The sequence below is a fragment of the Semicossyphus pulcher genome, unplaced genomic scaffold (assembly GCF_022749685.1).
Source record: "Semicossyphus pulcher isolate SPU_LCO1_2020_fin unplaced genomic scaffold, fSemPul1.0.p SCAF_13, whole genome shotgun sequence".
Lineage (NCBI taxonomy): Eukaryota > Metazoa > Chordata > Actinopteri > Labriformes > Labridae > Semicossyphus > Semicossyphus pulcher.
This window is the reverse complement of record NW_027211637.1, coordinates 4,221,637-4,236,830: the sequence shown is the minus strand read 5'-3', so window position 1 is coordinate 4,236,830 and position 15,194 is coordinate 4,221,637. Positions and strand designations below refer to the sequence as shown.

Here is a 15,194-nt window from a genome sequence, read left to right as displayed (position 1 = left end):
ACCGCATCGCCGTGCAGACCTTGATTATGACATATATAAAAACAAAACTAACACAAACACTCCAAATCAGATAAACAATATAGAGACACACTCACCTGCTGATCTGCTTTTTCGCTATTTAATTGGTAGGCGACTGGCATCTTTTCAGACAGAACAGAGTGTGCTCTAAATCACAGACTAGTAGAGGGAATTGTGTCACATAGACAGAATTTTTTATGAGTAAGTGCTCAAACCTGGCGTAAGATGGGCCACGAATATAAACCAGAATGTGCTCTGACTTTTTGGCAGTGTCAAGCAAAAAACAAAGACCTAAAAGTCAGCCATAAAACAATTTGACTTGGTGTTTGTTAACAATTTGAATAACTTCTTTAACGTTTATTATGCAAGACATTTTGCAGCATGAGAAACGCACACAATTGGGTTTGTTGTCAACATCCCCAGTCGACAACAACCAAAAGAAACTCTAATCAAATCTCCCCCCTGTGTTACACTTCTAAAATCCCCTGCAAAGAAAAGCAGCGCAGCTTCTTTGAGCGCCACGTCATAATGTTGTCAACCCACGAAGAGTGTAAAGTCACCTGCCGAGATCCAAGGCTGCTGAACCTTGATAGGCCGTTGCATCAGTTCTCTTTTCTTGAGGCCCCCGTGGTCACGACAGCACTACGTGTCCTGAGCCGAGAATGAAAGCTGCTCTATTTTAATGTGCTCCCATGTTGGGACCTTGTGCCTGCCCTTGGCACAGAAATGGTATTATTACTCAGTGTTACATCAAACTGGTACTCAGAAGGCAGAGGCACGTAGAGGTTTGTTTGGTTTTGATCCCTTTTTAAACTGTCTTTTGAGGTATGTTCATTTTTTATATGTCACTGTCTCTCTGTGTATTGATGTTTCAAAGGCTGTAAGGTTCAGAATCCAGCATCGGTCACATAGATTTTAGCTTCATTCGTTCCTGCTTTTCTTTCTGTATGTTATGGACCTTGTTTCTACCTGCCTTCCTTTAATCTCGACTTTCAGTGGGTAGAGGTTGAAGAAGTAAGAAAAACATCCCGTCTTGTTTACCAGTTGTTAAAATCAGAACCAGAAAGTTCCCAACAAGAGGCGACGGACGCTGCTGAATACTAGAATGAATAAGATAGGATCTTCGTGCTTGACTCAAATGACGAGTATCATAATGTTGACTGAGTAAGCTGTATCACTTCAGGATACTCACACTTGGACTTCTCTATTCTCATTTGTTTAAGAGCAACAAGTCTTGCTTGTCACACTTGTCAACACATACAGCTTTCTTTCTGTTTACTTTAGTAGTATTAATACACATTAGACTTTTTATATCAGCTCTTTTCACCACATCTCAGGATTTTTGGTCATCTTGATACAAGTCAAATAATAATACTAACGTCCCCCAATTATTTAAGACCATGTTATTGAACCACTGTAGACTGACAGAGTGAGTTTCTGATTTGACCTTACAGAACTGGTATGTAATGTTAAAGCCTGTACTACTTTGAGTTTGTCTTGATAAAAGAGTTAGTTAAAAGGCCTGAACTTGAAGATTTCAGTTTTGTTTTCTTTGGCGGCACCTTTGGCAATAAACGGTTATTACAGGAGCACACTTCCCAATGTAACCAGACGTCCACAGTTGGCTCTCTTTGTCTCTTTGTTGTAACTCTTGATTTTCCTTGTTTGGCTTCATGTGAGCATCAAATTCGTTCCTTTTTCTTTGGATTTTCACTTATTGTTGAAGTTGTATCTGTAGTCATCCATCGTTTCTTTGTTTGTTCAGCCATAGTAGATTACTGTTTACTCACAACACTTGCAGAGAGCGGAAAAGCCGCCGCTTAGCTCCGCCTACCCTCTCTGGCAGACCAACCACTGCTGGCTGATGGAAAACGCGTCATTAACTGGGCGCCGCTTGTGATTTTTCCTGTGAATGTCGCCACTGACACCCGGTCCATAACGCTGCCAATGCAAATCAGTTCAATCAGCTTCCATCAGTGGGCCATAGGCTCAGTCACCATTGTGTTACCTCATTCAGCGATAGATAGAGACTTAACAGACATTTATTTACATGAAAATCTTCCTCCTTCACATTTTGTCCAGTTTTGTAAGAGTTTCTTGGCTTTTTTGACAACCCAAAACTTGCTGAAATATCCATCTGTTGCTCTGCGCTCCTGCTGCCTCTTACGTTTGTGTGTGTCTGTGAGAATGGTTGTGTACAGTCACAAATCCACCATCAAATGAATCTGCACTTATGAACAAATGCGTACCCATTTATCTATGTTCCTGTGTGTGTCTGGGGTTGTGTTTTTATGTGAACACAAGGACAAAAGAAGGAGAAGGAAGAATAAGAGTGACGCAGTAATAGCACAAATGGAGGGAGACATGAGCAATGAATGTATCAAGAATTATGAAAACAAAAAGACCTTTGATATCAATTGCAGATCTCTCTATTCTCTTGATTCATGTCTTTATTTTGGCCTGTTCAGTTCGTTCAACCTACATCGTACTAGTAGGAACCTCAGTCTCTCCGAACATTGAAAGAGCCTGATACAGTCCTGTTGAAAATCATCCTCTCAATACCTGAGATCCACATTTGAGACAAGATATTCCCAATTCCATACTCCCAGGTTTTTCCAAATATGTTAACATAATAACCGCAGATTATTTGTTTAAGGCAGTACTCCCAAGAGAGAAAACAAGGCCCATTGCTAATTTCCCATAATCCCTGTTTGGTTGGAATGCCGAAGCAGAATTACCAAACTATTTTCTGACCACATAAACACATTCCCCAGTTTCCAACAGCTGCTGGATTCCATGGTTCATGTGTGATTGGTTACTGCTCAGACCACAGCAGGATTACTATGTTACAGAACACGCACACATATGCACACAAACAGTGTGTGCACAGGCTGGATGACAGATTACTTGGGAACCACTGCTATAATATTGATGATTTGAAGCGGCTGCTATGGTCAGGACTGCAATATGAAAGCCATACCGCCACAAAGTTTCACCAAAGTAATTTACCTCTGGTGGTTCCTGGTCAGTGGTATGCGACAGAAAAGTCCAAACAGAGAGAGAAAAATTATGTCAAAGTTTAATTGGATTTGTTGGTACTTGCAAAACTGTTCCGCACACACTGCATCACACTAAAGCTGGTGAACATCTGGTGAAAGAGGGGTGACACGGGAAGAACCCAAATGCAGAGGACTTTGGTAGATCTCAATGTTCACTGATTTATTACAAATACAAAACTGAAATATATGAAGGCATACGCAAAAACGAGGTAGGCAAGGGTCAAAGCCTAACTATTCCAAGGCAAACTGCTCCAAGGATAAAAAGGGGCAGCTAACTGATTACAGAAAGTGGAACAGAATGCAGAAACCAAAGGCACTTGGCCTATTTGATGATTTGGCTGCTAACTGGAATATGAACCGAAAGGCTTATGAGGGAAAAGGTGTGGAGTTGGGCAGGGAAGCTCAGGTGAGGGGAATGAACTGATTGTAGAGAAGAGTGTAGTGGAAGTATCCGACAAAGACATCTGGTGGATTCATGGAGAATGAACCTAAGAGGCCTTGGGAAGTGGAAATGGTGCTAAAGGAAGGGACAAATAAAAGCTAAAGCTACGAGGAGTCATAATATTGGAAAACCATCCATTTTTGTACATACAACATTCTTTCTCCATTCCAACTGTGGCTCTCTCTCTCTGTAAAATTGCCCAACTTTTGGTACAACCAGATAAGGACAGTAAGATATAAGTAAATTGGTTGGAAACAAAAGACCAAGAAAACAGCATCACATGGATTAATGGAGTTGTAACATAATAGACATTTACTGTGTATGTCAGGCTATTAGCTGCACAGTTCCAGGGTCCGGTGGTTAGTGGTTAGTGGCTAGTAGTTGGCATATATCGTTGCATCCTTGTGTCAGTTGGGTCTATCTGTTTTCCTTTTGCAGTTATGTCCTAAGGCTTGCTAGTTAGTGCTTAAATGTGGTTGTGTAGTATCAGATCACTTTCCTTCTGAAACCGCCTGAGGTCCGTCTCAAGCTTTAGGGCGTCTGTATTTTACGCTCCCCAGTGAGTGGTGGTTATGTGCTTTAAAGAAGTAGTGTTGTGTCAAATCACTGCAACATGAGTCCAAAGCCGCTTGAGGTCCCATTTCCACACTGTGGCGTCTGCCTGCATGCCCACAAGCTCAGTGAGCTTTATGTGGTGTCGTATGTTTTTACTTCCAAGAAGCTTGAGGTTCTAATGGAAATCCACTGCCAGATCACAGAAATAATAACCGTTACATTCTTTTGTGAAACAGGGGTCTGTCTCAATCGCCCCTAACCTAAAGATCATGTTTCGGATACATACCAGAGATCATAATGTGGTTTATTAGAGGCGATGCGGTGTCTTACTTTGGGTCTCATTGTTCCATAAGTATGTCACACATCTGTGTCTGATCGGCAGCTCTACTTACAGTTGGTTCACCAAGTTGCACCCAAAAATTTCACTTTGTCCTCGTTGCTTCCCTCCTCAAAGGTTTCTGAGGTATGCTGGGATTTCCTGTTTTTCTTTTGAGTCCTTCATAAACGACAAAAAAACGCTAAAAGCGGTAAATTTTATGCACAAATTTACCCCAGCTACCAAAACTTCTTCTATCTTGTTACAATTTTAGTCTGGTCTAGTCGACATTTAGTGAATGTCAATATTCAAGGCGACAACTTACAGTTCTAGACAGACCAGGAAATCCTTTTATTTGTATCTGTATTTCATGTCGTATTGTTTCCCGTCAATCCCTGTCGATTCCAATGCCATAATAATGAAGATGCATAACTACAGATAAAGGAGCAAATCAAATCAAACACTGTATGAATACACCTCTAGACACCTACTTATATTGGGTGTGGATTATTTATTGCCTGGAGAAGGTATTTTAGTCTTTTCTGTGTCATTATGTAGCCCCTTTGAACCTCGTGTTCTGGCTTTGGTACAATTTATTTAGAACTGGTGCACAAGTGAAATGGGCCACTGCTTTGACTCGCTTTATCTCTTGCCCTAACAGTCGATGATATTCCAATACTGAGAGGTGTCGTTTCACCCTAACTGTATCCCTCTCCTTAGTGTTCCAATGAAACATCAAGCTTGATGCTATTTTATTGCGTATATTTACATGTTTTCTTAAAAGCTGCAGAGAACTATTCATGAATACTGATAGGTGTCTACAGCAGCCAATTGCAGCGATGTGCTTAAACTCTAGAACACCATGAAGGATGGCTGCAAAACAACTTGTTTCTGTCAAGTTGGGCCAGTTACTGTTACAGTTACTGGTATATAAGTAAAGATCAATATGCCCTTAAATGTTACCTTGCAGGTTGTATGTCAGATAATATGGTAATGTATATTTTAAGCTGCTCCCATGCTTGAAAGGGAATCTATGATTGTCTCTAAAATGTTCCTCACATACGTAACTGTGACCAAAAATATTTAGCATCTAAACTGTTTCAATATAAACTATAGGTAGGATATACAAAACAATGTCTTCCACAATGTGGTGACTATTGTGTTTATATTCTGATATGTTCCCAAAGTCTTCATTGGTTCCCTTTCAATGCTCCCTTTAATGATGGTGGTAATCCCCATTTACAGCACTCTTCTTTCTGTCTCTGTGTTGCCTCTCAGTCTGTGGCTCTGCCACTGTTTATATCCCAGGGCTTGGTGGCTAGCTGATATTGTATTTTGTGGTATCGTAGCTTCATTCCTCCAAAACCATCTGAGGCCCCATTTCCACACCCGACATCTGTTGTCCATATCGTACCCTAGAGCTTGATGGCTACTCGCTCTGGACGGTGTTTACCAGCTATTGTGTTTGTGGAACCAAAGTGCATAGGCTCTGCTGGCGCCTGAGGTCCCAAAGTGAGTCTGCTTCCAAATAGTAGGCAGCATTAGTCCGGCCAGACTGCTCTCACTCTGTCTCCCTCTTGGTCCAGTTCACTTCTGTTACTGTTTGCTTTAAAGATTATTTTTTAAAGTGGCATCAAAGTTTTTGGTTTTCAAACCCCAACACAAAACACTTCATACATTCAGACACTATTATGATTATTACTCTGCCTTTGAAGCCCTCTGAAACCATTGTCCCTGCTTTCAGCTGAATGGCTGCTTGTGAGCGTCCGTCACGGGTCCATGTGTTTTGTTGAGGAGGATGATTTTGTTCCTGGTGGAACAAAAATGGAGGGAACTGTGAAGGGTCATCATGACACCTGTTTGTAAAGTTTACAAACTCGACCACACGCAGGACTGATTTTTGGAATCATCGACTTTTGGCTGCAACCATATTTACTTTAGTCTGTCTCAAAGTCAGAAATATTCCAATTATACTTTTGAAAGTTTTGCCTTTCATATTTTTTTATATCATCAACTGTTTTTGTTACTTCAGGCTTTAAGGCAACATTTTTTGTTTTGCACATTTACATTTAAGCTTTTGAATTTTCATTATATTATATTTTTATTACATACCTTTTTCTTTATCAGTTCCATTTTCCATTTTTTCCGTTTCCTCTTTTAATTATATATCAGGGGGAATTATACTCCATATGTTTGGCAGTGCAGAGGAGCTTGGATCAGAGAATAGCTGACTTTCTCTTTATAAAAGTTTAGAGTTAAATCTCAGATTTTTGGCTCACAATGCATAAAGTCCATTCCTCAAACGAGTTGTATTCACTATTTGCCAAGGTCTACTGTTTGATACTGACTGCCATAATAAAACAATGCCTCCATACTGTCGCTGCCTGAGTTTGCATTTCCACACTGAGCTGTCTGCTCAGCCAAGCACTGCAGGAGAACAGGGCAATGGACGTATTGCACATAATTAGCTTGTGATGCTTGTTAGGGATTAGGTTTGTCCCAGCCGTGGTGTGTGTGCGTGTGTGTGTGTGTTTGTGACAGCCACCGTCCATCAGTCACCATATTTGTTTTGTCACGCCGCACCTGTCCCCGTTACGCGCCATAATCTGGCTAGATAAATCACATTATGGTCCGACGGCCCGACTGAGCGTTAACACCGCCGCAGCCCCACCAACGAAGCCAAGCCAGCCTAATAAGTTTCAATTAGGCGACGCTGGTTTGGTTCTGTATGTCGGCGCGGGCTCTTGTTTTCTCCCTCTTTATCTCATTTTCATTGTTTTTCAAAGCCAGGAGGGAGATTTTTCTTCATTAAAACTTAAATCACCTGATATGGACAATTCTGATGGTGTATGCATGTTTGTGTGAGTCGCTGGCTCTTGTACATTGAGAATTGTTACGCATGTTTGTGTCGGGTTTTCTTTGCTTTGTCATTATTGGAGATGGTGTCCAGAATTTAAACTAGTGCTGCATGTCAAGTGTTGTACAATATGTTATCTTTAGTGTGAGGGACATTTGTGAAAGAGAGGTAAAAATATTGATTCTTTCATGTCTTTCTTGTCTCTCTTTTTCCTCCATCAACTTTACATTTCCCTGTTCTAATGTCTCTTCTGTTTTCTCCTCTTCCATCCATTCTGGCCTCCGTCCTCCATCCACTTGTTGGTCCAGTTGTTCCCTGAGACAGGACCTCGCCAAGGTGGAACCAGGGTGACGATCCTGGGGGAGAACCTCGGTCTGCAGTTCAGAGACATCCAGATGGGCGTCAGGCTGGGCAAGGTGCCCTGTGTGCCGATCGAGGAGGAGTATGTGAGCGCTGAGAGGTAAGTTAGGGATCAGAAGACGAGCCACACGCAAGCAAACAGACAAACATCCACGTGCATAGAAAGAAAACTGTGACGATGACGTAAACCAATTTGCAGAAACATGCAAAAAGTGTCTCTCTCACAGGCACACACACTCACACATCTGAGAACAAACACACCAAAGGCGGCAACAGCTAGTTCCTCTCTCATCCGGATCAATCAAAGATGTTTGTGTAGACGCCCAGGCTGCCTCATTCCGCAGCTAAAGAGATAGTGACATCAGGGTCTGTTTTTTTTTGTCTGTGTGTGTGTAAATTCCATCTGTTGTTCCCCTCCATTACTCCCTACATATGCTCTTTCCTTTATTTTTCCCATCCCTCCATCCTGACATTTACTCCTCTGCAGGGTCCTACACGGCTGAGGAATTGAGTTCACGCAGATCAAACAATCTCTCCGTAGTGCACTTAGTTGGGAAATGATGCATGTTGAGATGGAGGGCATCTCTATTCAAATATTACACACACATCAGTTATTCTACATTTCATTCCTGACATCCCCGCGCCACCTCAAACATAGCGAGGGTGTAATTTTTTTATGTTCCTTTCTGCCTCTTCGTGTTTGCTTTATTCTCTCTGTCTCCATCTCCTGAAGGTTACAACTGCAGTGCTCTTCAATGCACTTAATCAGAGACACAAGCAGTTGCATGTGGATGTTATTGTTCTCCTCGCCCTTATTTTCTACATATATCGATTTATGGTTTTGTAGTTTTGAATACCTCTTAATTAACACATACTGTGAATAAGAGGTATGTTGGCCCAGTTTGAGGCAGCGTTTGATAAGATGTCAGGGATTTCATGGCACTCATTAAAACTTGTAAACTACTTTCCAGGTTTGTTCCGCTGACAGATCCAGCGTTGGGAGTTCTTGAAGAGAAGAACAAGCAGACATTTCAGATAAAAATTAAAAACAAAAACAGAACAAGGAAGATAACAATAACCTGACACCGACCTCCTTTTCCTCATTATTGTCTTCAACTTCCCGTCCACAGAATAGTGTGTCTGCTGAATGACGCCACCAGCTACAGGGTCCAAGAGGCTCAGGTGGAGGTGTGCGTGCGAGACTGCGTCAACGACTACAGAGCCCTGTCGCCCCGGCCTTTCACCTTTGTGGTAAGGACCCTACAAGGAGTCTTTGTTTAGATAACTTGCTTTATATGGACTAAGGTGACTTAATAAGAAAATACTGCTTTGTTTAAATGTTTACATTTTTTGAGCAGTTCAACTTGAGAGCAGCTTTATGAAGAAAGTTAAAATATAAGAAAGACACATTGTTTTTGTATTAGTACACTTTGGGGGAAATTCACTAAGAATGAATTGTAGGCGCTGATAGCACCATAAATCGTGCATCATCTGCCCCCTCTATCTGCTCCGTCTCAGAGTCCGATTCACAAAGCAAATTGCACTGATGATATTCAAGCGCAAACAAGGCCGTAAAGTTTCACAGATCGATGCAGTTCGCTCTTGATTTGTGTCTGATTGTGGAGAGAAGCTGCACCTCCGCACTCTGCTGCGCGGTGCTGCGCTCTCAGGCAGTAGTTGAGCGCACACTGATGGATCTCAACTGCATGCACAGATCGTTGATGAGCAGGGAGAGGAGGGGGCGGCAGCTAAACATTTTTAAACGAGCGCACAACAGCAGCTTGTCCAGATAATAATGGCCGTCATGCATAATGGCTCCGAAGTGTGCCCTAGTGCTGGGGTTGAGCCTTGCACAGCCCTGGACTGAGACCAATCAGTCCTGATTATAATAATAATGCCAAATTCTTTCTGAACAGGTTATATTAACAAGCAAATACTTTTTGGATCACACAAAAGGTGGAATTGTCGTCAGGAACAGTGTAAACTCAGAGCGTGACAGCCCTTATGATACTGCGTCGCAGTTCCCACCAGCTCTCTGCAGACGGTAATATCTTCACTCTAACTGTGCGGTGCTTTTAGCGCTGGAGCTTGTGAGCATAGAAAGGGACAAAATTTGCCCAATGACTCATTTAAATACGGGCACACAGCACCGGAGCACAGAGACACTGTTTACTCTGCAGCGCACTTTGGGGTGCATTTAACCCTCTGCCTGTGCTTGGAGAATGAGGCGGAGTCTTTCTGTGTCATTTGCACAGGTTTAGCGGGCACAAAAGCCGCACAATCCTTTAGTGAATTCCCCTTTTGTTTAGTAAAATGCTACAGATTAAAGTTTTCTTATATTTAAGTCATCCACAATTTGTTTAAACAGAGGATCACTGTGTCTATGGTCTGTGGTGGTGCCTACAGTTGGAGCTTAAATGATGTGTATTACCTTACCTTTGACTTTGCCAATATTACCTTTTCAAATAGATAATTATTATGTATAGACTTGTTCCTATGCGTTTTCGTGTAAATGTCCATTATGTTCAATATGATTGAACATTTATTTAATTTAATTCAAATAAATTGTGCAAGATTTGTGTTATTTTTAAACTGTAATTATTACAGGTCAATGAAGGTGATGTTATTAAATGATTCATAGGTTTATAAGCTTTACTATATATTTGTTTTATTTAAATGTTTTCTTTGTATGTGAGGATGTCGCCAATGTTTTGTCTGTCTCTTCTCCAGACTCCATACTTCACCCGTATCCAGCCATCTCAGGGACCCATTTCTGGTGGCACCCGGGTCACCATCGAGGGAAGCTACCTCAACGCGGGCAGCTACGTGTCTGTCAGTATAGGACCACAGCCCTGCTACTTCAAAAAGTAAGGGATACATTTTAAACCAACTGTAATTCTTCCTGTCAAGTCAAAGTTTATTTATATAGCACATTTAAAGTCGAGCTGAAACGGCATTTCAAGAGTTTCTATCTTCCGTATCGTGACATATTTCCGAGTGAAACAGGACGTGCAGGCGGAACATATCATTAGAGGGATTTGATTTGATCGTTGAGAAGTGGGCGTAGACAGACGTTCTCCACTGCACAGTAGCTAGCTAACTGATCGAGCGTTCTTGGTGCTCCGCGGCTAAATGTTGCAGATTGATTGGTTGAAATTGTTTGGTGCTAACTGACGTAAGCACGCGTGAAATTTAGTTTTACCGGAAGAAAAAATTAACGGATTTTGATATAAGAATACGAAGAAATTGATTTTCTGTATTTTCTTTGGCCTATATTGTCAAATGGATGCACAATATTACCGGGGATGTGATCTAAAAGGATTAAAATTACATTTTTCATTTCACCTCGACTTTAAAACAACATGGTTGACCAAAGTGCTGATTTCCTGTCGGGAAATTGGACCAACACAGCAGAGGAGAGAAGGATTTAGATAAGAGAGGACAAAGAAAATAGCACTTGGAACGGTAACAACAATTTTTAATTATGTCTTGAGGTAGAGTAGATGGTACATTAAGATAAAGGAAATATGTACACAAATAAACATGCTCTGTTGAAGATGTGCGCAATGCAGAAAAGCAACATGTAATCAGTGTGTCAGGTTAGGATGTTTCATGTCTCATCTCTTTGTCCGCGCTCACACAGGCTTTCCCTAACCTAATGTGCAAAAAGATCCGAACTATCACCACAGTTGCTTGCATGTCAAATGCTTGGATTAGCCTCTCATCGCTAATCTCTATTGAAGCCTCTGTATGCTAGCTTTGACAGCAGTCAGCTTTGACAGCAGTCACTTGTCTGCTGCTGCACAATAATCCAACAGATTCCACTTCAACACGACTGTTCGCTCACCTCCGCTCTGTCTTTATCTGTCACACCCCGACTGTGTGGCTCTGTTTGCGGCATCTTGTGAAGGTTGCTGGGGCGTGTGTTCTTTGTGAATGGGGTTGCTATGGTAACCGGCCAAGGGCCTTAGGAGAGTGGATATTGTAGATTTTCTCCTCTTTCCTGTTCCCTCCATCTCTGTGCAACAACCATGGTATACAGAGGCACAATAGAATGTGCAACACTACATTCAAGTGTATATACACATGCGCACACACACATACAGACACACACACACACCGACACATCTCTGCTGTGAAGTCATGGCCCAGAAAAGCAGCCACCACTCAACTGTGCTAAATACATATTAGATAATGTAGCTGCTGGGGACTGCGCTCAAGACTGCAATTGAAAATGTTATTTTGCCTTTGAGACATGCAGGCTTGGACACACGCACACACACACACACACACACACACACACACACACATATGCATGCAAACTCTTTCCATCCCTCCCCCTGTGTTTGTGACTGGTGGCGTTGATCCTTGTCATTGCACCAATCATAGCAGGTATAAACTTCATTAAACATGACTTCACTGCTCTGTTTGTGATACATTCTTCTCTCGCTCCCTACACGAAACACATCGCTTTACTTTCTTATACAACAGAAATACTGTAGGAGAGGAGTTACATCAGTCATGGTATAAACAGTATTTATATTTTTATTTCAAAGCCTTTGCAAAGGTGGACATTTAGTACAAAAGTGGGTAGGCGGAGCTAAGCGGCTGCTTCTACGGTCTCTGCAAGTGTTGCGAGTAAACAGTAATCTTTCATGGCTGAACAAACAAAGAAAAGATGGATGACTACAGATACAACTTCAACAAGAAGTGAAAATCCAAAGAAAAAGAAACAAACTCGACGCTCAGATGAAGCAAACAGTCTGAAAAGGAAAGCGACCGTCAGCCAGGAAAATCAAGAGTTACAACCGGAGCCAACCGTGGACGTCACACATGCAGCACTGTGTGGATATCGGGGAGGTGTACTCCTGCAATTACCGTTTATCGAGTAAACTTAATTATACCAGGTGTAAATATATAGGCCCATAGGTCAGATGTCATAATCCACTTCACCCATATCTAGATGACGTGTTAACACCGGGTGTAAATGTGGTCATTAACAGTACAATGTGCACACAACATCAGTAGTTGTTAATGGCTCACATTGCTTTGATCTAAAGCTCCAGCTGTGATCAGCCAGCTGTGCGTCCTGTGATCCAGCAGGCCAGGAGAAGGGTCATCTTTCAGGACTGATCTGACTGGCTTGCTGGGCTCAAGTGTGTTGGTCACAAGAATAATTATCTTATCGAATTAGCTTTTAACAATATGGTTTGAAGAGAATGAGACTAATAAGCCTTTGGGCTGGATGCTGGTAATTACTTACACAATTAGCAAGTCATTAAATATGTCAATGCTTCAGCTCGGACCTCAGTATTTAAGGGATGTTCTGGCACGAGGAGGTAATCATTGCCTCTTTATTATTATAATTCTGTTTTCAAAGCGATCAGACTGTGAGAATTGTTGAGGGCTTCCTTCTGTTGTTAAATACTGTTCCTGTTGAATTTCTCGGACTGATTTCACATCACCTTAAGTCTCTTTCTTTACTTGTGTATTCCATATTAGATGCATCCCTCTAAAAAGCAGAACCTCTGTGTTTTTTAAATAAATACAGTTTGGATTAACAGTGCACCTGCGGGCTTTATGGAAATTTAGCATTTGTCCAAGCTGACATTGATTTTGGCTGCCCTCCATAATTATTGTGTCTGACTAATGCATGTTGGGTTTGGGATCACTTCCATTAAACGTATATTGTTGTGTGTCCACTCAGGAGGAATGCCCGTGAGATAGTGTGTGTGACACCAGCCGGGCTATCACCGGGCAGTTCATCAGTGCTGGTGGACATCGACGACGCAGAGCTCAGAAACCCAGAGGTGAAGTTTAACTACACCGAAGACCCCACCGTCCTGAGGATTGAGCCCGACTGGAGTATTGCCAGGTAAGTTGCTGTGTTCTCCCTTAGCTGGATTACGTACTCATTTACTGTCTTCAGTCCATTTATGTAATGAATCAACATCCTGTGTTTTGGCTCCAAATAACAGATTTGGGTAGAGAGAGGGTATTTGACTAGTTAGGGCAACAAACGGCTGCTGCTCCTAAAATTAATCCGAGCAGCGTGTGAGAATCCGTGCAGAGAGCTCAATAAATGCACTGAACCAAAAAAGCCCTCTCCTGCAGGAGTCTATACAAGATGCATATTCTGAAATTCTACTTTCTCGAGGTAATCAAAGTTTGGTTTCCGACTTTTACTCAACTTTTTGTGATGTAGCCGCATTAGCATTGCAAATTTGAGGAAGCGTTCTTGATGCCGTCATTGCAGATTTAAATGCTGGATGAGAGCTCTGACAGCCGGGTTCGGATAGAAGTAAACGAACGGCGCCTCCGGACATTTTTCATCTGGCTAAAGCAAGACTTTTTTTCAATGAAGGAAATCATTTGCAGTAGCAGCAGCTTTAGTGATCCTTAAATGGGGAGTGCGAGGTTGTCAGATCATACAGCCCATTGATTGGTTGAATGTGATTAGTGAATGAAGAGGAAGCCTGATCAGCTGATGGTGTGTGCGGCTCATTTTCTCTGCCTGAGCTAATGCAATAACAGTACCTCTGATCCTCAGCCGTCATGTAGTCCTGTATATGTCCAGCTAAATAAGTAATAGTGACCTTCCTCTGCTCTGCATTGGACATGACAGCAGTGTCACTGGGGAGCACATGCACAAGGAAAGACTTTCATATTAATGTACATTTACTGGCAGGAAGGGCAGCTGACACACATATTGGTCTTTATGATGGAGGCTTGCGTTGGCGTTGAGGAGTTACCTCAGATGGCTTTTCTGTCCCCCGTGCGGCTCCGGTTGTATTTATCTTTGGGATGTTGACTTATTTTTACATTGCTTTTCCTTCTGGGGTGCATGTTTACTTTCCCTCTGACTACCCTGAAGCAAGTTCTCTTGAAAATATTCATTATAGGAACTCAGCTAATCCAACATTAGAAAGCACTTGGCCATAGTGACAGGAGGAAACCTTGAGTAGAGCCAAAATCTGGGTACTTTGCAAGCCAGCCATCCACCCCAACCACCTCTTTGCATCTCCAACGATGTGAATTAAGTGTTTTCAGTACAGTATATTTTTATAGGAGACATGGCTGGCCTATTTCAAACCACACCCTGTTACGTTCTTTCCAGGCTAATTAATTTTGAAGTATTTCTTTTTTTACCCATTTGTTTGAATGCTCCTTTCTGATCTAACATCTCAAACACTTTTCTTTTCTTTTCTGTCTTCCCTTTGCTTATTTTTTATTCCCAATTCTCTGAATTCATTTCTTTGGAAAACGCCCAGACGCTTTTTTGACCTGCTCCCTAAATTTTTTCCTCCTTCCTTCCTGCTCCTCTCTGCCCATCTCTGTGTTGCTCTCCTCCCTGCGGTGACTCATCATAGATGGTAGCAGATAGATGCAGAGCTTGTTAGAGAAGAGTGTTGATGAATCCTGCCCCGCTCCTTTTGCCCAGTAGGACTGGCCAAGAAGCAGCTGAGGCCCAATCACGGCCCTGCACACCCACTGTGAAGGTGTTTTTGTGTTGAGTTCTACTTCAGGAAGCTCACCCAGGGGTGACCATCCCACATAAAAAAGAAACATACATGCACATACACATGC

General features: G+C 42.1%; 1 protein-coding gene across 1 annotated transcript in view; it reads left to right on the top strand.

Annotated features, from left to right (window-relative positions):
- LOC138590044 (plexin-A1-like) overlaps positions 1-15,194 on the top strand; it is a 294,703-nt gene that overhangs the window by 222,165 nt on the left and 57,344 nt on the right. The window contains exons 13-16 of the mRNA XM_069660575.1: positions 7,556-7,707; positions 8,738-8,858; positions 10,338-10,474; positions 13,315-13,482. Coding sequence (XP_069516676.1) covers positions 7,556-7,707; positions 8,738-8,858; positions 10,338-10,474; positions 13,315-13,482 — 578 coding nt within the window. The remainder of the gene's footprint in view (positions 1-7,555; positions 7,708-8,737; positions 8,859-10,337; positions 10,475-13,314; positions 13,483-15,194) is intronic.